General features: G+C 47.9%; 1 protein-coding gene across 4 annotated transcripts in view; it reads left to right on the plus strand.

The window, feature by feature from the left end:
* Positions 1-25,968, plus strand: part of AFAP1L1 (actin filament associated protein 1 like 1) — a 275,377-nt gene that overhangs the window by 112,300 nt on the left and 137,109 nt on the right. For 2 of the 4 annotated variants that reach the window (XM_085618163.1, XM_085618166.1), the window contains exon 1: positions 1,038-1,201. The exons of 1 other annotated variant lie outside the window; for it this stretch is intronic. In XM_085618163.1, coding sequence (XP_085474289.1) covers positions 1,168-1,201 — 34 coding nt within the window. In that variant the 5' untranslated portion in view covers positions 1,038-1,167. Of the gene's footprint in view, positions 1-1,036; positions 1,202-25,968 lie in introns of those variants that run through there. One more of the 4 variants, XM_085618164.1, reaches the window with a different exon arrangement.

The raw sequence follows: 25,968 nt of genomic DNA on the forward strand, positions 1-25,968 counted from the left end.
ACAGGCCTAATGTCTACAACGGAGCTTTGCGAACATTCCCATGAGTTGACTACGTCAACCACGTGCACGACCCCTCTCTTTCATTTCTCCTTTATTTAACTTGATTCTCACCTTTCAGCACACACCACCCTCTAGGTGTCCTTCCCTCCCCGTTAATTTCCTAACATCTCTCTCCCTTCAGCTCTCTGACCTCCTATTCTATGGCTATTTCTATGTCTTTCCTTCTCTTCCTTCCCTTTCTTTCTTGATGTCTTGTCAACCCATTCCTCATCTCTCACCTTTTCTCCCCCCTAACCGCACTTCCTTCCTTCGCACCCTCTACGGTTGTTCTCCTCCCGTGGTACCACTATATTGTCGCTTCTGTCCCTTTTTCTCCTACCCCAACATCCTTCCCTTCGCTGCCTCTCGCTTTCTTTTTTCTCCCCCCTCCACTTCGTTCTTATTCATGCCTAGTCTCCTTGCATCAATTTGTTCATTCTCTGCCCCGTCGCTCCTCAATTTCCCTCAGCCTCCCTTCCCTCCCACTAGACTTCACAACTTTCTTCCCCCTGTGCGAACAACCCGGAAGTCGTCCAGAATTTGAAACCGCATAAAGCTCTGTTGTGTATTTGGAACACCCGCCTTCTCTGCTGCTCAATTGGCACCAGCCATTGACAGATAAAAGATATATCGCTCTATTCAAATAGAATTGTCTCTGGGCGCTTTTCGCCTCGAGGCGTCCGATTCAACAGCCTGCTCCTCACAAGGAAGCTTAGAAAAGATGTGAACCAGCGGCGGCCCAGACAGTCGGCTTCCAGAGGCAGTGACTGTCAGGGCTCGCTTCCCTTTATGTGTGATGCTCTTAAGTGCTCGCTTCCCCTTACTCAGACCCCCCACACGCCCACCCCTCCTCCCCTCAGGCCGGTTTAACACATCCCTGTCACCCTCCCCTGGACAGTGGACTTTGTCCCAAGCAGGACCAGGGCCCAATTAGTGGCAAGGTGTCCAGTTACCGGGCCAGGCCGAGCTCCTGCCGACAGGAGGGTGTGGGGAGGAAGGGAGGGGCGGCAGCGAACAGACAAAGCAGGGAAACTGCCAGAGCCCAGAGGTGCTGCTCACTTGGAGGGAGCGCGGAGACAGGAGGCAGCCGCAGGACCGCAATTCACCACCATTTCCTGGTCCGCCGCCATGCTGACCAACGGGTACCGGTCCACGGTCACTGGTGAGTGCAACGACGTGGGGAGCAGTGTGGTGCTGAGAAGGAGGGGGGGGGGTGTTGTCCCCCAAAATGCGACTACTTATTTGGGCTGGAAATGGTAACTCAGTGGGTTGAGCCCCCGCTTATGGTGCAGATCATAGAGGTGAACCCCTAGCTGAGCCGACTCAGCCTTTCATCCTTCCCAGGTGGATACAGCTGGCTTTACCTACTTCCTAGGTGGTACAGTTATCGCACGCAGGGCAGAATTTATTTGGTAATGCGTGTGACTGTACCGTGAAGCACGGACCGCTTAGTAAGTAAACTCGTATTTGGTTTGAATGGCAAAAGCAGATGCGTTGTGCTTTGATGACTTGATGTGGCTTGCTCCTGACTCAGGCAGTGCTGGGAAACTACATCTGCCCCCAGGTGACCACGAGCGTCACAGCAACGCACCCCCTGCACCGCGTTCGCCGCCAGACCCCTACTAGCCTTTTGTCACTGTCTCACAAAAGGTGTTTAGTGCTTTTGTGTGGATTCTCATGTTTTTTTAATTTATTTATTTCTTTTGATTTCAAACAAGTCTGCTGTCTACTTTTCCCCCTCTTTATCATTGTGTTGGGCAATGTCTCTTAATTTATTCTGATGGCTAGTTATGTTATTTATTTATTTAAAGGCATGCCTCCCTTGTGGTCCCTGAAATAAAGTCCCAGACGGTTCGCTCTCGGTGCCCAGAAACACATCACCCAAGAAACAAACCCCGTCCCATACCCCGAGCACGAGCCGGCGGCGCCCTGCGTGCACTTTCTGTGGTTTATTGCTAAAGACAGAGCCCCGTGCGTAAGGTTTAAAGTAACAAAGAGGGAGGAAAGAGTAGAGCAGCTCGTTAAAAATAAACAATTGTACAGTATAAGCAGGGCTGGAACAGGCGACGGAAAGGGCGAGTTTTACAGGAGAGGAAGCGGGCCCTTTAAACCTTGCGAGGGCCCTGGGGTTTCACACGGGCCTGTGAAGCATTGCTCATTAGCTGTGCAGGAGGGCTGCAGTATGCTCCGGAACTCAGGCAAACGGGAACGCTTCATGACATGCCAGTGCTTTGGAAGAGCGTTAGGGCCGGTGCAGAGTCAGTCACATGTCAGGCTGCTGTCTCCTTGGGGCCTCATGGGCTGGGGCAGTCACTTATGTGCCAGGCTGCTTTCTCCATGGGGCCTCATGGGCTGGGGAAGAGGTACTCATGTGCCAGGCGGCTGTCTCCATGGGGCTTCACGGGCTGGGGCAGAGTCACTCGAGACACCAACCTGTCACATTCTGGACGGTGTCCCACCCTCAAAAAGCCACAGTCACGTGACTACCTTGGCCAGGCCCACAAAGCCTCATGGGACAGCAGCATGACACCAGACTGACTCTACCCCAGCCCATGAATCCCCATGGAGACAGCAGCCTGGCACATGAATGACTGCCTCAGCCCGTGAAGCCTTGATATTTGTTCTCGCTTGTGCAAAGATTGTCACAAGTGAACAGATGTCACTTTCACATACGGTGCACCTGTTGGCAGTTTCACCAAGGAGGCCCTAAGCCGGTGGGCAGTGTGAGAAGCTAGTACTGGGGCAGTGTGACATGTGAACTGCTGGGCAGTGGTTAATTTGTAAAAAAAAAAAAAAAAAAGTGTCATGGCTCTTGACAGGAGGCAGCCTCCACCAACCCGTTTCGACTGTTACCGCCACCTAAAACAGAATCAACTACTAACCATGAAAGTAGTTAAAAGATGTGGCATAATGACCAGAGCTGCCGACTTCTGAGTTGGGGAACCAGGTTCCAGTCTTGGTGTAGGCTCAACAGCCTGTGATTCTGGGCAAATCACTTAATCTCCCGGTGTCTACCATAAAGGAATGCATCCTTAACTGCTGAACATGAAAAGCGCCGGTGTTGATGATTAGGTTCCGTGCTCTGCACCGGAAACCACCGGCTCAAATTAAGCACTCCCAGTGCTGGGCGTTGTGCTGAAGAGTTTTCCCTTGTGAGACTTACGATGGGAAGCGTGACACATGCACTGGGTGGCACTGTAAGAAGCTCACGCTAGAGAGCAATGTCAGAAGCTGGCAGTGCTGAGAGGTGGGATAATCTGCATATGGTGGGCACTGTCGAGGACTGGCGCTAGTGGGCAGTGCGAGAGTTTAGCGCAGGTTGACGTGTTCAGAAACTGGTACTAAAAGACAGGTTGAAGCTCTCACTGCAGGGCAGTGAGAGAAGACAGTACAACTTCAAATTCTGAGAAGTTGACGTTGGCGAGAAGTGTTTAAAAAGTGTTTAAAAAGCTCGTACTGATGACCGCAGTTAAAAGGTGGCATTGTTGGGCAGTGCAGAAAAATAGCCCTGCTGGATCAGTGCTTAATTTGTAAAAAAAAACATAAGTGCCAGGCCCCTTGTCAGGAGGGCACTGCAGCTTTCACCCCTCATTGCCCCCGCCAGCGCTGCCAATGGCAGTACCAACACAACTAACCTTCAAACTCATACAAGTGTGGCAATTCAGACTTTTAATTTAATATACATTAAAAATAACTAATATTTACCACCCAAGCTATTCTTATAGATTTGGATGGGAGGCATTAGTCATTTAAATGTATTTTGAAATAGTAAAGAACTGTTGTTGTGCTCTCCACAAAATTTGACAAACAGCGCCACCATGTGGCAGGCTGTCATAAGTGCCGGTGTTGACAATAAAGTGCTGGTACCGAGTACTGGAAATCACCGGCTCAAATTAAGCACTGCTGGTGGTCCTCCAATAACGAGATGAATATGGTGCACAATGAGAGAATCTAATAATAGTGGGTAACGTTAAGAGATTGCCCTAATGGGCATTGTGAGATGGTGAAATTGGTGGGCAGTGATGCTTTTACTGGTCAACAGCTTTAGAAACTTGCACTGGAGGGCAGTAAGAGGAAATTCCAATGAGGGGTATTTTGAGATGGTGATACTGGTTGGGAGTGTGAGTTAATGCTACTTCTGAATAACTTTAAAATGGTGGCACTGGTGGAAACCAGCCTGGTCAGCATTGTGATAAGTTAGCATTGGCGGACAGTGTGAAGAGCTAGCAATAGCAGTCAACTGTGGGTTGGTTTGGAGGCTGGCACTTTTGGGCCATGTGCAGTGCTTAATTAATAAAAAAGTAAGTACCAGAGCCCATCAGGAGGCCACTGCAGCTCGCACCACACATTGCCGCTGCCAATAACAGTACCAACACAACTTCTGACCATCGCACCACTACTTGTGTGACATTTCAGACTATTCCAGGCCCCCAACACTATAAGAATAGCATGGGTGGCAGGTATTTGTCATTTTAATGTATATTTAATTAATAAACAACTGTTGTTTTGCTTGTCTCTAAATTAGACAGACAGCGCCATCATGTGGCAGACTGTAATAAATGTCAGGGTTGACAATTAAGTACTAATGACGATCACCAGAAACCACTGGCTCAAATTAAGCACGGGCCATGTCAGACTTTGGCACTGGGGGTAAGGAGCTGGGCAAGTGTGAAATGGTGACATTGAAGAGCAATGAAGAAAGCGTGCACTGCTGTGTTGTCTAATTAAGAGCTCGTGAGTGAGACTTCAATACAACTGTGAAGAGTGAAAAGTTTGCATTATTCGGTAGTGTGAGAAACTGGCACTGGAGGGCAGTTTGAGAAATTGGCACTGATCACGAGTGTGAGAGGCTGCAAATTGTGGATAGTGTGGAGGCTGGCACTGGAGGGTGGGGGGTGAGATGTTAGCACAGGCTAGCACAAGAATTGTATTTTCCCGTCCACTTCTCTCTCTTTGGGCTTCCTTCCAAACGTGAATCAATTACTCTGCAATGCGGGAGTGTGGCTGTCCACAATCATGCCAAACCACAGTCTTGTATTTTAATCCTCCACAGCACCTAAACCCTTCATGTTTGTAGCACCTCTGGGTCATGTCCACCCATCACATCTACCTACACATAGGAGTTAACTTTCACAGTAAGAGGCAGCCCCCACGCCTACTCAAGTAAAAGCAAGGTCTGCACCTGTCACCTGTCACCTTCACTTCTCAGCCCATTCCAGTGACCCCCTAAGAGTAGACTGCTGCTGCAGCCTAGCCCTTGATGGTCTCTCACGTGTTTAATCCTCGCGACAAAGGCCTGAACCCATTTCACCACTCGGGCGCTCCACACATTTATATGATCTGCCTCAGTGCTTTATTTGAGCCGCTGTTTGAAGGTGGGGCCCACCGCACCTATTTTTGGGGACTAGCACTGATGTTTCCTCAGCAGGCTCTGATCTACAGGAAGAGAAAGTCAGAAAAACAGTGACAAAGGAAGAAAGCAAGGGAAAAAAAGAACCCGCAAGATTGAGATAAAGTGTCTGGTGGTGGATTAAAGAAGCATGAGGTAAAGTCAAGGCTATGCAGCCTTTGTTTTCAGCCCCACAACCTTTGATAGGCTGTTGAAAAAACTTTGGGACCCGGCACATCATCTCCCATCCAGCCCGGTTGAGTGGGATTCGACAGACGACCACAAGGGAGAATTAAATAAATAATGAATTTTCCCTAATCGTCTGTCAAAATCTCCCCCCAACCAGCCCCACCGCTCTTACCTGCATGGGCCGCGGATGCTTCCACAAATTAAGCTCTTATACTGATACTAAGGTGGATTTATGACCTCACCATGTTATAGTCTTGTTGCGTTTTATCTGGGCTATTTCTTTTTTTACTCCTGGCCTAACAATCCGATCCCAAGCCCCCCATAACATCTCTACCAGCCCAAGTTTCATGACCCAGTCACTGTTTCAGTTCTTTGACACAAATTCACACAATCAACTCAACCCCTTATAAATAAAACATCAGGATACTCCCTACCAATTTTCCAACTCCAACACACATCAGCCACAATCGAGTTTTGGCCTTTCCAGTTCCCTATAAAAGTGCACTTACTCAGAGATGGTGCTACGATGCTATGGGCATTGTTGTTAGCGCTATATAAATGTGAAAAACATATCATTCACTTACTCTGATGGTCCTGGCTGTTTCAAAAGAATCCTTCATGTTCACCCTCCTACATCTGAAGTACTCATCACCTCCTAGCCCCTAGCCAGGATCTCAGGGCAGAACAGTGTCTCTTGACTTATGTAACGCTTGCTCTGCCTGGCATGCATCACAAACCAATCAAATTCTTCTGTTTGTGTTGTACTCATAGCAGACATTCCTAGCTGATGTACCACAATCTGATATGAATGCCCAACATTTAAAGGAAGAGACGCTCAAGAAACGAACTTATAACATGGAAACAAGCATTGGCATAGCCAATAGGTCTCGCCTTTGGGACCTTATAAGTGTTTAGCCATGCAACAATTGCATAACTAAATACTTATAAGGTCCCAAAAGCGAGACCTATTGGCTATGCCAAGCGGCCGTGGGACCGCGAACGTGATCGCGATCGTGATCAAACATCAAAGCGGCCGTGTGGCCGCGAAAGTGAAAGTAATCGCGGCTGGCGCGCCCGCGCACATGCACTGTAGCTCTAGGCGGGCCTGGTAGCACTTTTTGGAGCCCTCTCAATAAGTCTGGCCAGACCAGTGCATGCGCTGGGTCAGGCGAGACCTAAAAAGTGATATACCGGTAGTGCAAGGGGCTTGTCAATAAGCCCCTTATTATAATTGACAAACCGGTGGCGCAGGAGGCTTGTAAATAAGTCCCTAAATTTAGATTTCAGGGCAACACCTTGTGCAACCACTAAGCATTCTCCCTAAATCCATTCAAGCACCTAGAAGGGATTCAGTTTGCCGCGTGAGCTACGCAACACAGCTCACTCACTAAAGACACATGCAGACATTCCTGGAGGCACCTTTGCTCCTGCCCCGCTACCCCTCGCTGTGCGGGATATTTTCCCAGTATTCCCTGGCTGTTGTTCTTAGGTTGGATTTCGGCTTCTCAGCAGAAAGCTAGTCTTGTGTTCTTTCGTGCCCTGTTTTTGTTTTTACAACATTTCTCTTTCTTGCCTGTGGCTGTTGGATAAGCAAACACCCCTCCTCTCGCGCTGTTTGGATTGTTCCTGCCTAAGCTCTTACTTCATCACAAGACGAGCTTGACTTTGTGGATGGGGGAGTAAGTTCACCAAGCAGGTGTCAGGGCTTTGTGCCTAAGAGACAAGTCTGCACCATTATTTGCTAATTTATTTATAATTCTTGTAGCACAAAGGCAACTGTGGGCTCGGGGAACCCTTAGAATTTTACACCCCAAAATATTACCTCAGCATCACGCCCACAGGTAGATGAATCAGAGACGGTGTTAAACCTCAATTTCATGAATCAAAGTGTCCCCAAGAGAAGGCTCCTCATAATATATAAAAATACAGTCAATTAAGTAAGAACAGCTATTGGGCCTGCAATGACCGGGTTCTAGGGCAGGAATACACTTAAATGATTTATTACAAAAATTCAAAAGGGTGCAGGACAGAGATCATTAACGCAAATGCATGAAGTCATTTCCAGGAAGGCTGCCAGCATGGAGAATAAAGTGCACATCAGATTAATGCAAAGTCCTAAGTAAGCAGCACAATCAATAGAGAAATAGACAGCACCCCTACTAGCATTCAGGAAAGCTCACAGCAGTTATGGTGTACCCCCCAAATCAGGGGTTTATATACAATTCTCTTGCATGGAAATTCATTAAATTCTGCTAAATCATCATGGCGTGAGCAAAAGAATTACATCCTCAGCAAATCAGAGCACAGTTTCATTAAACGTCATATTGCCTTATCAGCTAAGCACTATTCTATTACATGAATATTGATTCTGCCCACTCTGTGCTGATATCATCAAGAGATGGCAGGACAAACCAGTTACATGTACAAGAGGAAACTATTATGAATGAATAGGGTACAGTGAGCGAGCAGAAAGTCCTTGAAAAAAAGAAATATTATTGTGACCATGCTGTAAAGTTTTCTTTGAGAACAGAAAGAACAATGTCAATGGAAATAAACAAACCTGACTTTTCTTGACTGTATGTTGTCGAAATAATGAACAGTTTGCATGCAGGAGACATCCATTCTGAAAAAGATGGTGTCTAGGCCTAAATTGAGGCCTAGTTAACATAAGCTAGTAAAAAGACGCTTCTATTAAGTCTAAGCAATTTTTTTGATAATGCATTAGCATCCAATTCAATGTGTTCATGTAAACTCTGGAGTAAATCCCCATTCTGTATGTTGCTCAAGTGCACAAAAACTTCAACACAACCAGAGGGACTCTGGGCACCTAACTGATGCCACCACAGTTGATTCACTCCTTAAATGATGAGCAATTTCCTCATCTTACATTAATTCAGCCCCTTTGCCTTGGTACATGCGGTTCTTCTGTGTTGTTAGCTGTCACATATCAATGGCTGCACCTGTCTGAGTTCAATCCATCTCCTGATCTTGAAGGGTTCTGTCTTGTCTGACCTGTGACCCTTCCACAAACAGAGCCCTTGCAAAGGTGGATACATGGACAAGGTGCTTGACTTTGGCACAGACATCAGGCTTGTGCATCTAAAGCAAGATACTCTCTCGAGCCAGAAATTCATGTATCAGCTGACTTTGAGGTGTCTCTTTAAATCAGAGCTTGGCATATGTGTGCCAGTGTAAGAGCCCTTTCTGGTAGCTGTGAGCCCTAAGGCTGGCACTTGATCTGAATGCTTCAGAATGTCTGCTAATATCACAACCAGTATACAAAAAATGCCTGAGAAGCAGAAGGGCCAAATTCTCTCCCCATGGGTGACCCAGACACACATCGAAGGTATAGCCTGGTTTAGGCTACATCAGATCACAGCACTGGGTGACTGGACAAAACAACTGATATCCGCAGACTAAAGTCAGAAACGATGTGAAAATAGGGTGGACTTTCCGCTGGCAGTGGTGGTGGTTGAAAAATACTATTGAGCATCACAACCATTGACACCCTTATCCCAAGTTGGTGAAGACATTAACCTCCCAGAGAATTACAAAGAACATTTAAAAGGAATGTTGGTGGGGTGTCAAAGGATGCCTGAAACAGTATCCCTGAATCACCGAATACAAACTTCCACTAAGAAGAGCACAGAGAACTTCAAGTGAACACTAAAGAAATCCATAACGAAAGCTGAAGGATAGAACACTTGATCAGACAGTATTCTGATATCTTCATGAATAAAGGCCAGTATTGCGCGTCTTAAGCCATCATTTCAAAGGGAGAGTACAGAACTTCTCTAGACTGCTGCAATACATTTAGATAAGTATTCCACTTCTAAGGAGCAAACATGTTCTCTGGATAGTGAGTAACAGCAATTCTATATATCAGTTCAAACAAAGGTTTCTTTGGACTAATTAGTGTAGGAAAGTGGGTTTCTGTTGCAGTAACCCCTCCACTTTTTGCCAGACTACTGATGCACCTTTACTTGGTGTGCCCTGGGTCCCTGCTACTCAGGCTGCCAGGGCCTGTGTTCTTTCCCCAAAACAAACCCAATTGGCATCTCTGGCCACAGGTCAGCCCCTGGTAACTGGGACCACAGGTACCCAGGGCACTGTGACCAGGGAAGGCCTCTAAGGGCTGCAGCACTTATTGTGCCACCCTTAGAGGTCCTGTACCACTGCACTCACACAACGCCTTTGCAGGCTGCGTGTTTTGGTGCAAAACAAAGTGAAAAGTGGACATGGCACACATCCCTGTGTGCCATGCCTACAAAGCACTGCCGTGGCCTAGGTCAGCCACCCCTCCAGCTGGGTGCACTATGCCAATGGTGAGGGCACAAGGGCATGATCCCTCTGCCCCTACAGTGCCCAAGTCCATTCTTGGGCTTTGTAAGTGCAGTGTTGCCATTAAGAGTATATGGTGCTGGGAGTTTGTCATTACGAACTCCACAACACCATAATGGCTACACTAAAAACTGGGAAGTGTGGTATCAAACTTCTCAGCACATTAAACCCACACTGATGCCAGTGTGGGATTTATTGTAAAATGCACTTCAGAGGGTATCTCAGAGATGCCCCCTGAAACTCAACCAACTTCTAGTGGCCTGACTGAGTGGCTGCTTAGGCTGCCACCAACAGACATGTTTCTGGACCCCTGGGTCAAGAGCCTTCTGCTCTCGGGTGCCTGAAACAATGCACATCCTGGGACGAGGTGCCAATCTCCCATGAACATTGGACTTGTTCAAACTGCAGCTTCTGGCTCCGGCAGGATACCGCAAATCCAGCCCACTCTGTACCCGCCGAACCCGGCCCGAGTGGAAAAACACCACAAGGAGGTCACCCCGGCAATCCTGCACTGAAATCCGGCGACTCCTGACCTGCCTCAAGCCTCCAGATGACGCCTGCAGCCTCAATCCAGAGGATCCCCTCTTCCGTGACCAGAGCGGGTAAGACTTTCCGACGTCCCAAGGCACCCCTGCACCTGACGCCCCACGGCCTTGTCTGCTCAAACCGAAGGTGCCTAACCAACCCAAGACATCCCAACTTACCCCTCGAAGTGGTGGTCGCATCCAGAAGATTCTCGTCCCAGAGCTTGCAGTGTTTCTTTGTACCGGAGGTTCTCCATTGGACACAACAGGGCACCCGACCTCAAAACAGCACCCTGCACCCGGCCACCCTAGTGCCGCTGAGGGTGCACCATTGGTGCTAATTTGGTCCCCTATTTGCCCTGAGTCTAACCCCAGAACCTTAACTCCCACAGAAGATTACTTACCTGTGAACCGATAACCTGTTTTTCCACCATAGGATAACATGGACAATTTTCTTCCCAAAAAGTTTTTAAGTGTGGAGTTTTGAAATCTAAATATATTCTTTAAAAATTCCACAAATAACCAAAACGTATTTACTTACCTGTTTGCAGGAAATGTCCCAGTGCTGAATCCAGGTATAAAGCACTGAGTAAGAAAAGTAACGTACAAAGTAACTTACCTGTAATTTACTGAAAAAGCCTATTCATTTCAATGCACTGTTTTTCTTCCAAAAAAACGACGTGTGGAGTTTTGAAATCTAAAAATATTCTTTAAAAATCATGCAAATAACCAAAAAGTTGTTACCTACCTGTTTTCAGGAAATGTCCCAGTGCTGAATCTAGGTATCCAGCGCTGAGTTAGAAAAGTAACGAGAAAAGTAACTTACCTGTAAGTTACTCAAAAAGCCAATTCAATTCAATGTACTGTATTTGCTAAGTGTTGCAACCTACTGCATTCCCTGTAAATCAAAACAAGCACAATTTCTATTGCATTTTCAAACTGTTCTACAATCAGCAACTTATTGCTACAAAGTATTTATACTTACCTGTGCCAGGCTTGCTTGGTTTTAAAATAAAACAACAGTATATTTTTTATACAAAACAATTGGCCTACAGTTCAGTCATTGAGTGTGTAAATTCATTTGCTGACTGAGCGTGTACATCAAATGCTTAACACTGTCCTCTGATATTGCCTTACTGCTCGACCACTCTACCACAAACGGAGAGTAAGGTTCTATCTAACTTTAACCTGTGCCTACCTCTGGGGTCACTTGGACTCTATACACACTATACCTCATTTTGGTGTAGTATAGATAGAGCCAGTTTCTTACAATTAGTCCTTAAACATGTTAAACTCCATAAATACAGACTCATAAAATCACATATCTTGAATAAAATCTGTCATAAAATTCATACATTTAAAATTCATTGTTCCTTCCATCATTCAGTTTAACGTACTGTGCACTGCCAGATTCAATGTTATTTGGGGAGAGGATATGGCCTAATGGCTAGAGCGGTCGGCCTCAAAGCTGGGCAACCGGGTTCGAGTTGCGGCTGGGATGCTCAACATCCTGTGATTCTGGGCAAATCACTTAATCTCCCCTTACCTACCAAAAATGAATGTGTCCGACTGTAACGTAACTGGTGCTTATGTAAAGCGCTCTGATACCTTCAGGTCAAGTTCGCGATATATAAAACTCTAAAAAAAAAAAAAAACATTCTGTCGATATTTCCAACCCAATGTATGCTAGTTGGTGGCTCTTCCCAACAAACCAAGTGCTTATGAATGGCCTACACAAGAAGAGCAATGACTGTACAACCCAAAAAAGAAAGGCTTATCCATTTATGACTTCCCGGGAGATACAGAATGCTCGTGAGCAGCAATTATCTCCGAGTCCAGCTTCTCAAAGGTTTAGAATCTGGTTAGTATTACCTTTTTAACGCAGACCCAATGCTAAACCTGTTTTGGGTTTAACAAACCAACACAATTTGGTATTCGCATTGGTTTGTATGGAAAAGTAACGCAAAGCAGCGTGAAACGTTGCTTTGCATTACTTTGCTTCACAGGGGTGTTGCATGGGTAGTACATGGGCATCGCCATGCAACCACCCATGCTTTTTGACACTTAACTCTATCTGCTAACATTGGCAGACAGGGTTTAGGGCCAAAAATTAACGCTGATGGAAAGAAGACTTTGCACTCTGCAGCACATATACAAAGTAGGAAAAGATTTTAAGTGTGTCTACGCATAGCATTTTATACTGGAAGGCTACCCTTCCAGTACAAAACCTAAGCTAAGGTGAGTTCCTGGCACACAGCAGCTGAAAGCAGCGCCGGCACTAGGGAGTGGGGAGGAGAGAGCCTTATGTAGTGAATATGGCACTCTCCTGCTCTCTCCCTGTCACGCAATGCAGCGCAGCCTCTTTGGGTGCTGTGCCGCCTTGTCAGACAGCTACAAGAATCTGGGCCTCAGTGTGTCTGAGTGTGGTGCCATCACAGTTTATACTTGGGTACAACCTCGGCAACCTGAGACGACATCACCAGAGACTCACCTGACAGCCCTAAAAAAAACTAGACCTGTTTCTCCTGCTCTAGTGTTTTTAGAGGAGTGATATGCAGTGCAAGATGCTGGGAGCTTTCTCTGTAAAGAGGATGGGTGCACCACTCTAATATCAATGACATGCTGTTATGTCCGGGTAGACCAGAGCTCCCATGCATGAATAGAGTGAGCAGACAGTCTAGAACTCTCTACCATAGAGTTCTGCTGCTGGTTGGACCTCATGTGAGATGCAACAATGTGCTAACCTGGATTCACACCTTCATGGGGTGCAGGTGGATAAAGAGGTTCTAGTACCTTGCCTGGCCTTTAATTCAGTCTGTGACCACACAATGAATAGAACCATTTCAAGTACATCAAAGAGGGGGGGGCGGTCACCTCTTTTGGTCATACCACCCTCAGTCCTACAGGATATAGGTGTCATTTCCAGGAGAGTGGGACAGCACTGTGGGGCTAATCAAGAGAGAGGGTGAAAATGTTCCATGGGTGGTTTACGGCACAGTGTTTCAGCCTGTCTGGATGCCTGAATTGCCAAATGTAGTGCTTGCAGCTGTGCTGGGGTGTGAAGAGCTGAATCTCCCGGGGGTTTCGTTCTAGGTGCACACTGGAGTGAAGATTGGGGGTGTAGGTAAAAAGGTAAGTTTTGTGGATGTGGTTTGGGTGAAATGAGGACAGGTGAGTGCTTACATGGAGGATGCAGGGGGAATTATCCAAAATGAAGTCATGAGTGCTTTCCTGAATCCCAGCAGGTTTACAGGCCAGGGGAGGTTGGTGAGGAGGGCATTCCTAAAACGCTTAGTCAGCACCGAGAAGGCCGCTTTACATGAAATTCTAGCCAGCCCTGGGGGGGGATGCCATGATCTCAGTCCTCCTCCTGCATGGTTCAGCCTGTTGCTGGGTGAAAGAAAAACAAAAAAACAGACTGCTTTAGATTTGTTTTCTCACAGAAAACACGTCCTGGTGGCAACACCACCTCAAGTCCAAGCCCTGGGTTTGTTCACTCTGTCTGGTTCATAAATGCCAACAACCTGAGACTAAAAAGAAGAAGGACACAATAGTGACCGGAAGTGACATCTCACGGTCTTTGACCCAACAATGAAGGGAACTAAGTGAAAGGAAATAACCACGTTTCTTCTTATCCAGCTAACATCATGAGAAAGAAATCACACAAATGACTGATGAGCTCTGTGGCCACCTTTAGCACCACCAACACATGTTTTCACCAGCAAACATTCCCACTTAGTGCACTGTGAAAAAGCTAAAGCAAAAAACAAGGCTGCAAGCCCTCTCCGTCTGTGCAACCTGGGTCTATGCCAACATTTGTGTGTCCATCGGAAATACCCCCACCCTGCAACCAGGGTCTAGAACAGCAATCGTGTGTCTGTCGGGAATCCCCCAACTGTTTCCAAAACCCTATTTAGGAAAGAGTTGAAGATGCACCTCTTTAAAGAACACTTAATCACGATGCACTAACAGGTCACTACCACTCACAGAATCCACGCACCACTCCAACTGCACATTGACTGTATCTTTGCCTTTGACTCTGTACATCACTCACCGCCTCTCTCTAGGTTTGCATCTTAGCCTTTGACTCTGTACAGAACTCGGCTGCGTTTCGCTGGCTTTTTACCATACAAAAACCCCATACCATACACGCATACATACCAGCTGCAGGAGCTACTCCAAGACGGGTACTTCAAAGCACTGTATGTCTTTCGAAGAGTTCTTCTCCAGCTTGGGAAGCTGGCTTTGAACTCTTACCGGGTTCAATTAGCAGCTTTCCCATAAGGAGGAGGCTGGCTCACATGAGTCTATAGGCTGTAAGATCACTAAAACAGCAGTCCTGCACCTTCTAAGTCAGTGGGATTGGCAAGTATTATGTGTCTGCAGCATGACTATTGCAACATGTGCAAATCCACTTAGTTATGGACAATTTGGATCCCCCTGAGATGAAGCTCTTACACAGCAGCAACTCCTTTTTGTAGCCATTTAAAAGTAAAAGGTGAACGTCTGGAGGCCTAATCCTGCAAGAAAATCACAGATCCCTTTGTCGGGCTGCTGAAGTGAATTGAAAACACATCCAGGCTGAAAACCCAACCTGCACTTCATACAGCTCTCAAATGGTCATGCCTGCCACTAAGAACAGGTAAGGGGGCTATGCTAAGTATGTGAATGCATGGGTTGCATCCTAAGATCAGTGCCCTTATGTGGTTTGAAAATGAAAAAGCAAACATTTACCAAAAAACACCACACTACAAAGGGATCGTTTTCTCCTAATGCAAGCTTGTTGAGTTGTAGCTCCTTCAATGCTACTTCCCCTTGCCACGGTCACACAGTGGTTGAGAGCAGTCACCTGGCCTGCTAGCCCCTTCACTGTGCATGGTTGGAAGAGTGTGAGTTTATGGTGTGGCCTAAAAGGAAAGCACTGGGTGTCATATTTGAGGTTCAGACCTGCAGACATAGGTGCCATTCGCATGCATCTGACCTCTACATCATGGTTTGAAAGCAGCCAAGTCCTGACCACTCTGCGAAACTAGAGATGGTCATGGGTGATCCATATTCTAGCTGAGAGGAAGCGCCACATTTGTTCAGCTGGGTGAAGAAGAAAGTCTTGCCAATGGGAGACCTTCCGAAGAAGGGATTGTCTGGAGAGGGGTCAGACTACACTGGCATTCTGTGTTTGGAGTGCGTTGTTAATATGACTTTCAGGAAGACTGGTCCACGACAACACATTGCAAAGTTAAGCTCACAATCCGGAAGAGGGATCAAATGGGCTGGGTGGGCTTCAAACTGGTTTTGTCAGAAAATCTGAAAAAGATCCCCACAACAGAGTGAGTTTTAACTTTTTTTAAAGTGTAGAGTAAAATATCCGGGCACTGACACCACAACAAAGATTAGATGGTCTGTAGGTGTTTCATCTCAAGGATAGCAAGATGTCTTTAACGCATTCGGGTCCTTATGTTACACACGTTCGTCGAACAGTTCCATGGTGTTGCTGTTCCTACCCACACAAATATGTCACACTCTTTCCCATTCATTTCCAAGCTCTTGTATTTACATCAGGGCACAGTGTCTATCTTGCAAACGCCCCTTCCTGACAGTCGCCAGTCGTCCATTGCTTGCACACCCTTAAATGTCTCAAGTTCTCACTCCACGCAATCCTGAATTATATTGACTCAGCAGAGGCCACCAATCAGTAAGCACACTGATAGCCTCTCTGTGGCATGAGGTTCATACTGCTGTCGTCTGGTAGCCATACATGGCATCTGCACTAGAGACAGGCAAGGGTGTAGGGCTGGTGTATGCAAATAAAGAGTTGTGCTCCTAACTTCTCTTGAGAAGGTCCTGGATAGTGACAACGAGGCAGCCGCCATCTTGTTATCCTGTAGGACTCTAAAGCTCCTGGCTTGACTTATACTGACAAAATGGCGTAATGTAAAATGATGGCCCTCTGCAGAATTTAATGAGGGAGTACCTCTGACCTCTTGTATCTCAGAGATGAATGGGGCCCCCTTGGGGCTTGGGGCTCCCCTGCACTGTAGGGGTTGGAGTGGCTTGAGTTAAACCCCTAGTCTCAGGGGTTTGTGCTCAAGTGACTCAAGAGACCAAGGTCTCCCTCATATCCGATTAGCTCTAATCACAATTTCCATTGCCACAAACGTGTGCGTTTGTGAGTATTGAGTTAGAGAAAGTCAGAGCATTACTCCTTTTGAGGCACAGCCATCACCCCAACCCAACTCCATTTCACCAAACGGTACAAGCATGAGGAAGGACTTTTTGGAACCAAGTTCCTCATTGCTTATGTCTGCATGTTAAAAGGAAGGGCGTCTACTTCGACTCTTAAATTCCACAAACTTTTGAAGACTGGAAACCGAGGCACTACTTTCATGCCCTAACCCATGACTCCACCATTAATTCCAATTTCCCACTAGATCATGCTATTACTCCAATGGCTAAAGGTCTACAAAAGGTCATAAAGGAAAGTGTAAAAAGATTAGAAAAGTTGCTAGTAGACTACCTGAGATCGGCAGTGCTCAATTTGTGCCAGTGGCTACAGGTGCTGGGCACTGATAGTCATTTTTGGGATCTAGACTTATTTTTCATCTTCCATCTTTGACCCATAAAAGGGGTGATGAAGATAGAAAAAGGAGATGGAGGGAGCAAGAAGAAAGAAAACAGTGAAAAGGGGAAAAAGTAGGAATGGTTTCTAGAACCATTAAGAGTGAAATAAAGAGACCGTGCTTGGGGGGCTGTGGAAGAATGAGGCATATGGTGGAATCAGGGCTAGAACCCTCTACAGCACTCCTGCTTATCCTGCAGACAAGTTCACCATCTCTAGTGAATTTCAAAACAGCCAGGACACCAGCAGACTGTTAAGAAGTCTAAAAAAGAAAAAGACAAGGCAGTAGGCCTTTTTACGTCAAGCATTCGAGACCTCTTGTACATACTTTAGTATATATACTTTAGTATATACTTATATGTGTATGTACTTTGTGGGCTCTGGCGATCAGCCCTAGGACTTGTCTGCTTCCGCTTAGGAACTTTTTTTCTGTTCAACTGCCTCTGTTTAACTGTATTGATAGAAAACGACCAGTAGAGGTCAGTAAATACCAGAATTGCTTTCTGCTGAGGGACTTTCTTTTTAAAAATTTTCTGGCATCTGCCTCTATTTAACTTTCTTGATAGAAAATGACCAGCAGAGGTCAGTAAAATACCAGAATCACTTTAGCATTCTCTAGATTCCAGTCCATAGAAATTGTCTTCTACGAGCACCCGTAGACAATAATATTTTTTTCAAATGTTATATTTTGCGTGATATGACCACCGAAGGCCCTACTTTTATATTAAAAACAGAGTTTGGACTATACCATTTCCCTCTGAAAGGCAATATTTCACTCCATGTGTTCCCACACCTGGCGTGTCACGCGGTTTGGTGATACTTTCCCTCCATGTTAAAGAACATTAGATGTTTCAGCAACCAGGCTAATGGGCTGCGTAGCTAAATACATATAAGGTCCCAAAGGCGAGACCGATGGAATTGCAAATGCTTGTTTCATCTTTGCACCCAGGTTCTGGAAAACATGCCTGTATCTACCAGGATGGCCCCAAAGCTGCTGCAAATTTAGGAGCACAAAAGACTCGCCTCTTGAAAGACACCATATCTCAGTACATTAAACGTCCTCAACCCAGCTCCCTCTCCTGTTGCGCGCCATGTACAGCGCGTGGCTGCCTTTTGGCTAGGTTTGCGCTAGAGAAATACCATATACATACATACTAGGCATTCTTTGTATTTGAAAAAAATGGCTTCTGCAATTTCTTTTGTAATGAAGGACTGCTGCAATGCCAGCCGCTGCTTGGCAGCTTGGTGTCTGAATGGCTTGTGAGGCTTCAGATAGGTCAGTCACATCACACGCCAGGCGCTGGGTTCTTGCAGAGTCAGTCACGTGCCCAGCAGTTGGGTGCTCAGAGTCTAAAGTGTGTGTGTTTTTATATCGGTCGCCTCTGTATATTTGGCTTCGAGAGTGTTTTGGCGCGCGGCCTGCCTCTCTAATCCTCGGCGGAGGCTCCGAGGTCAGCCTCGTCTCTCAGTTGGAGGGTTACTCTTGGCAGCATTAATGGTGGAAACATTAAGCACAAGTGACCCATCCTTCAAACAGACTCGCTCCCTCTCAGCTTTCAACATTCGACCCCCGTCATGGCGTCCTGCGGCGCTTCAGATATGGCCGCCTTTGAAGATGAGGGGTGGGGCTTAGCATGCGGAGGAGGGTGTCATCAGTTCCACGGAAAGCCCCGGCCCCTAACAGCTGAAAGCAACATTTTGAGGTCGTGGACCGAACGGAATGAAACACACACTCCCTTAGAAGGGCTGTGAGTGGAATTAACAGCAGAGAGAGATAGCGAGGTGGGTCGCAAGAAAGGACTCCTACTCTTCACTCCTTCAACCCTTTGCACTCAGCTGGCAGTATCAGCAGAGAGGCCAGTGATGGAATGTGCTTGGAGCAGAGTCTTGACATCGCGGTCTCTAATCTCGGTGTTGAGGCTCGATTAGACAGAGCTTTACAAAACAGAGCACTTTCTGCATATTTGGCAATCCTGTGCATAGAGACAGAGTGAACACGAGTATCACCCATCCCAGGGCGCATCGCTGCTGCTCAGGTTCTGTATGCACTTGTTAGAATTTATCTTTGTTCCAAATATTTGATTACGTTTTTAGAGAATAAAGGAGACAGTAGGCATCTAAACATATTGTACATAGCGGAGGCCCAACATAGTACAAGGGTGACAAGTAAAACAAGCATTGGCATAGCCAATAGGTCTCGCCTTTGGAACCTTATGAGTGTTTAGCCATGCAACAGTTGCATATCTAAATACTTATAAGGTCCCAAAAGCGAGACCTATTGGCTATGCCAAATCGCCGCGAAAGTGATCGCGATCACGATCAAACATCAAAGTGGACGTGTGGCCGCGAAAGTGAAAGTAATCGCGGTAAAAGCGGCGCGCGCCGGCGCACATGCACTGTAGCTCTAGGCTGGCCTGGTAGCACTTTTTGGAGCCCTCTCAATAAGTCTCGCCAGACCAGCGCATGCGCTGGGTCAGGCGAGACCTAAATAGCTGTTATTGTCAACATATGTCTGGACATATAGGAAAGAGAAGGAAGAGGAGCTGCCATAGGACATTTGTCCGGAAATATATCGTAATAGCCTCATAACAACATAATACTATAGAGACATATCATCTCATCGTGTGCAACAATGAGGATAGGACTAAATCCTATAGCTAAAATAAACACTAAGGCGGTGTTATAGGCAACAGGAGAAGTCCTGTCAAAAAAGGGCTGTGGGGAAGGTTTATTGGGCCAGAAAGGTGAGATTTGAGAAACAGTAGAAGAGAAGAGCTATGAGAAAGGGTGAAGCGGGGGGGGGGGGGATTGTATGCCATTGGGGGGACAGATAATATGCTGAGAATGAATAAGCCAGCTTGCACGTAATGGAGGCGCGTGGTGGGATCAGAGCCCGTTAGGTGATGGACATGAAGCTACCAGAGGTGCGCCAATTCGATTGAGTAGGGACAGTGTTTGTCAAAAAATTGATGTAAATGTATCCATGTCACAGATTTCATGCAATTTCAACCATTTCATATGTGTTTTTATTCGGCAGCTCGGGATAGTACAGGTAAGATTCATTTTCTTGTGGTAATCTGTTAAAATACTAACAATTTCAGTGAGATCTTCTGTCCTCATGAGGAGTTGTCTGTTAGAATGTGGAATAAGGAAATATCGGTTGACACAGGAATATTGTTCACAGAAATATTGTCTGATATAAATATTTTGTCCTGAACATTGTTTACAAAAATATCGTCCCATTGCTTGAAGATTTCCAATACACTCCAATGGAGCAATCTTTCGGTAAACAATGTTTAGGGTACACTGTTTATGTCAGGCGATTCTCTTAACCTCATCCTCTGGTGCCAGCCACGAGGAGGCTGAATGGCTGCTATGCTCAGTGTGGAGACTCCTTGGGGTTCAGGGATGCTCCATTGGCTTTTAGATCCCCTCAGCTATTTGTACTTCTCTCTCGCTGTCTGTTCCCTCCCGCAGTTGTGCTCCAAGAATGCTCTCTTCATTGGCTCGCGCCGTCCCTTGCACCCTGCAGCTGTGCTCCAAGGATGCTTGGTTCATTGGCTCGTGCCGTCCCTTGCACCCTGCAGCTGCGCTCCAAGGATGTTCTTCATTGGCTCGCGCCGGTCCTTGCACCCTGCAGTTGTGCTCCAAGGATGCTTGCTTCATTGGCTCGCGCCGTCCCGTGCACCCTGCAGTTGCACTCCAAGGATGCTTGGTTCATTGGCTCGCGCCGTCCCTTGCACCCTGCAGTTGCACTCCAAGGATGCTCGCTTCATTGGCTCGTGCCGTCCCTTGCACCCTGCAGCTGTGCTCCAAGGATGCTCGCTTCATTGGCTCGCGCCGTCCTTTGCACCCTGCAGCTGTGCCCCAAGGATGCTCGCTTCATTGGCTCGCGCCGTCCCTTGCACCCTGCAGCTGTGCTCCAAGGATGCTCGCTTCATTGGCTCGCGCCGTCCCTTGCACCCTGCAGCTGTGCTCCAAGGATGCTCGCTTCATTGGCTCACGCCGTCCCTTGCACCCTGCAGCTGTGCTCCAAGGATGCTCTCTTCATTGGCTCGCGCCGGTCCTTGCACCCTGCAGCTGTGCTCCAAGGATGCTCTCTTCATTGGCTCGCGCCGTCCCTTGCACCCTGCAGCTGTGATCCAAGGATGCTCGCTTCATTGGCTTGCGCTGTCCCTTCTACCCTGCAGTTGTGCTCCAAGGATGTTCGCTTCATTAGCTCGCGCCGTCCCTTGCACCCTGCAGCTGTGCTCCAAGGATGCTCGCTTCATTGGCTCGCGCCGTCTCTTGCACCCTGCAGCTGTGCTCCAAGGATGCTCGCTTCATTGGCTCGCGCCGTCCCTTGCACCCTGCAGCTGTGCTCCAAGGATGCTCTCTTCATTGGCTCGCGCCGTCCCTTGCACCCTGCAGCTGTGTGCTCCAAGGATGCTCGCTTCATTGGCTCGCGCCGTCCCTTGCACCCTGCAGCTGTGCTCCAAGGATGCTCGCTTCATTGGCTCGCGCCGTCCCTTGCACCCTGCAGCTGTGCTCCAAGGATGCTCTCTTCATTGGCTCGCGCCGTCCCTTGCACCCTGCAGCTGTGCTCCAAGGATGCTCGCTTCATTGGCTCGTGCCGTCCCTTGCACCCTGCAACTGTGCTCCAAGGATGCTCTCTTCATTGGCTCCCGCCGTCCCTTGCACCCTGCAGCTGTGCTCCAAGAATGCTCGCTTCATTGGCTCGCGCCGTCCCTTGCACCCTGCAGCTGTGCTCCAAGGATGCTCGCTTCATTGGCTCGCGCCGTCCCTTCCACCCTGCAGCTGTGCTCCAAGGATGCTTGCTTCATTGGCTCGCGCCGTCCCTTGCACCCTGCAGCTGTGCTCCAAGGATGCTCGCTTCATTGGCTTGCACCGTCCCTTGCACCCTGCAGCTGTGCTCCAAGGATGCTCACTTCATTGGCTCACGCCGTCCCTTGCACCCTGCAGCTGTGCTCCAAGGATGCTCTCTTCATTGGCTCGCGCCGTCCCTTGCACCCTGCAGCTGTGCTCCAAGGATGCTCTCTTCATTGGCTCGCGCCGTCCCTTGCACCCTGCAGCTGCGCTCCAAGGATGCTCTCTTCATTGGCTCGTGCCATCCCTTGCACCCTGCAGCTGTGCTCCAAGGATGCTTGCTTCATTGGCTCGCGCTGTCCCTTCTACCCTGCAGTTGTGCTCCAAGGATGCTCGCTTCATTGGCTCGCGCCGTCCCTTGCACCCTGCAGCTGTGCTCCAAGGATGCTCGCTTCATTGGCTCGCGCCGTCCCTTGCACCCTGCAGCTGTGCTCCAAGGATGCTCCCTTCATTGGCTCGCGCTGTCCCTTCTACCCTGCAGCTGTGCTCCAAGGATGCTCTCTTCATTGGCTCGCGCCGTCCCTTGCACCCTGCAGCTGCGCTCCAAGGATGCTCGCTTCATTGGCTCGCGCCGTCCCTTGCACCCTGCAGCTGTGCTCCAAGGATGCTTGCTTCATTGGCTCGCGCTGTCCCTTCTACCCTGCAGTTGTGCTCCAAGGATGCTCGCTTCATTGGCTCGCGCCGTCCCTTGCACCCTGCAGCTGTGCTCCAAGGATGCTCGCTTCATTGGCTCACGCTGTCCCTTCTACCCTGCAGTTGTGCTCCAAGGATGCTTTCTTCATTGGCTCGCGCCGTCCCTTGCACCCTGCAGCTGTGCTCCAAGGATACTCTCTTCATTGGCTCGCGCCCTGCCTTGCACCCTGCAGCAGCGCTCCAAGGATGCTCTCTTCATTGGCTCGCGCCGTCCCTTGCACCCTGCAGCTGTGCTCCAAGGATGCTCTCTTCATTGGCTCGCGCTGTCCCTTCTACCCTGTAGTTGTGCTCCAAGGATGCTCTCTTAATTGGCTCCCGCCGTCCCTTGCACCTCTGCAGTTGCGCTCCAAGGATGCTTGCTTCATTGGCTCGCGCTGTCCCTTCTACCCTGCAGTTGTGCTCCAAGGATGCTCTCTTCATCAGCTCGCGCCGTCCCTTGCACCTCTGCAGTTGCGCTCCAAGGATGCTTGCTTCATTGGCTCGCGCTGTCCCTTCTACACTGCAGTTGTGCTCCAAGGATGCTCTCTTAATTGGCTCACGCCGTCTCTTGCACCCTGCAGCTGTGCTCCAAGGATGCTTGGTTCATTGGCTTGCGCCGTCCCTTGCACCCTGCAGTTGCGCTCCAAGGATGCTCTCTTCATTGGCTCGCGCCGTCCCTTGCACCCTGCAGTTGCGCTCCAAGGATGCTCGGTTCATTGGCTCGCGCCGTCCCTTGCACCCTGCAGTTGCGCTCCAAGGATGCTTGCTTCATTGGCTCGCGCTGTCCCTTCCCTCCTGTGGTTGCGCTCCAAGGATGCTTGCTTCATTGGCTCGCGCTGTACCTTCCCTCCTGTGGTTGCGCTCCAAGGATGCTTGCTTCTTCGGCTCTGGCCACCTGTCCATGTTTCGGGGTCTCCCTGTTCTCATTCAAGTTCCCCCCAATCCTGAGCTCAGAGCCAAAATATGGGGAGTGGAGATAAATACAGGGGTAGCAGGAGTATCAATCATACTCACTCACTCATTCATTCACACTCATTCACTCTCACCCAATCTTCCATTAGCATGACGACAGCCATGTAGTTGGATACCCAAACAGCAGCATGCCTGGTCTTGGATGTTGGTATAAATGTGCGGTAGGCAGCATCGGATTAGTAATGCGGGCACTTGGGCAATGCCCGAGGGGCCGGTATTCGAATTCCAGCTGTGTGCTACTTTTTAGGTCTCGGCTCGAAGGCTGCACTTGCGCAGTCTCGATCCGAGATTTAATGACTTGGAGAAGAGGGGCTTGAACCCGCCCCTCTTCTCCCCTGTTCTCCATTGGCTGGCCTATTGAATGCTGGCCAGCCATTGGAGAAGAGGTCCGTCACTCTGAACAGGCCCCGTCCTTTTCGGATTCGGGGGCGTGTTTTTTTCAAGAAGTCTAATTATCTCCTCCAGCCAATGGCAAGAGGAGAGTAAAGGAAAACACGCCCCCGAATCCGAATCCGACGCTGCCTTTCTCCGAGGCATTTCTGGCTGACCTCGGAGAAAGGCGGTGGTGTCGGGATTAGCGGAGCCCGTAGAGCCACTGCTGACACATTGCCGATCTGTGTTACTTCGCTTCACCTGCAAGAAAATACCAATCACCCGGTTTAAAAAACATATCATTAATAAAACACTCTATGGCGTTTCAATTTCTAAAGCAGTCGAGGTGGTAGATTGTTACTCCATAAAAGCATATTTTTACAGCTTTTTATTCGACCTCCAACTGGATGTTTCCTGAAGCAAAATCGGTGTCTATTTAAAGTGTTAGCCCGTCAGAATCTTTGGGTAAACATGCAACGGATGGGGTTTGTAAGACGAGATATCAAAAAATGTGCTTCTCAAATTCTTCGTCTTTTATTTTTAACTCGAAGGAAAGGATAGTCAGTCAGGGAATTGAGCGTCACTTGGCAGATGTATATAAATTACGGATGTGTTTGTTAGAGGCTGCTTGACACAGCGCCAAAAGAAATCGTATCCCGGTGTTGGATGGTTGCTGATCTTACACCGATGCATTTTGAATTGAGAGTATGAAAACGCAATGAATAGTTTAACGAACAATTGTTTAATGCTTTTAAAAACATCTTCGCCTGGCGGATTCTTGCATCTCAGCAGTCTATATACCCAGTATGTAATAAGTTTATATACGCAACACTAGCTGAAAATAGGGTGTCGCAGATTGGTGACGTTGATTTTGTTATTTTGACCTCTGTAGCAATTCGCCAGCAGAGAGATTGTATCGGCGTTCTTGATCAACACGGTTCTTGTAATGCTCGATTGGTCTTTCTTTTATGTCTATCATTTGACAATAAATTGTAGGGAAGCTGTCAAGGAGAACATCAATCAAAGAACTCAAAGCCAATTAGCGCCCGGGCATAATTCTTCGTCGCCTACGAAGGATGTCTTATATTATGTTCCATGAAGGACTAAATAACATAAACTTTCGAGTTTAGCGCGAAACCCACGCTCACTCGGCGTTTACCCTGCGAATAGCAAAAAAGAGAAACAGTAAAAAAAAAAAAGCATTTACAACGCAACGGTCTCGGCATTGTTAAAGTTAGAGCTATTGGCATTGCTCATGACAATGCCGTTTCTTTAAATGTTTTAAAAACATAAACAAAAATAATGTCATGAGCAATGCCAATAGCTCTAACTTTACCAATGCCGAGACCATTGCATTGTAAATGCTTGTTTGAGCAGCCTTGGGGACGATTTGGGCGGTTTCTGTGTTGTTCGATGCCGCCAGCGGCCCAGTGGGTGTCTGAGTGGCCTTTCTGGAGGTAAACAGGTGTCCATTACCTCCCTCCTATCAACAGCAGAGGTGTCACTCCCTTTCTCTCGCTTGGCCAGCCCATTAATATATGCATATTGAGCTGGGGCAGGGGGCCTGAGCAAAAGTTTCCTCACTTGTTTCCAGGTGTTTCACCAGTGTAAATTAATCTGTGCATTCTTTTACCACGCCCACCCCCCTTTTTTTTAAATAAAATTTCGCCAAAGCAGTGTTTTGCGGAAAGGCAATATGCAAATGTGAGCCACTTTTTTTTAGCCTGCCCGGGACGATTTTTAATCCCAATCCAACCTTGGCGGTAGGGGCAGTGGCCATGGACCCATAGGCCTCAGGGGCCCATTGAACCCTCACTGTTGCTGTAATAGGAGCCAGAGAGGCCTTTTTCCTTGCCTGCAATAGGACCCATTGCACCCTTGTTCAGTTGCTGTGCCTGACATTGGTTGCCTTTTCTGTATCATATGTAGGGCCACGAGTTATGCAGGAAGGGAGGACCGAATTATGTAAATTATGCGGCAAGAAAATG

Source organism: Triturus cristatus, chromosome 7 (genome assembly GCF_964204655.1).
Source record: "Triturus cristatus chromosome 7, aTriCri1.1, whole genome shotgun sequence".
In the NCBI taxonomy this organism is placed as follows: domain Eukaryota; kingdom Metazoa; phylum Chordata; class Amphibia; order Caudata; family Salamandridae; genus Triturus; species Triturus cristatus.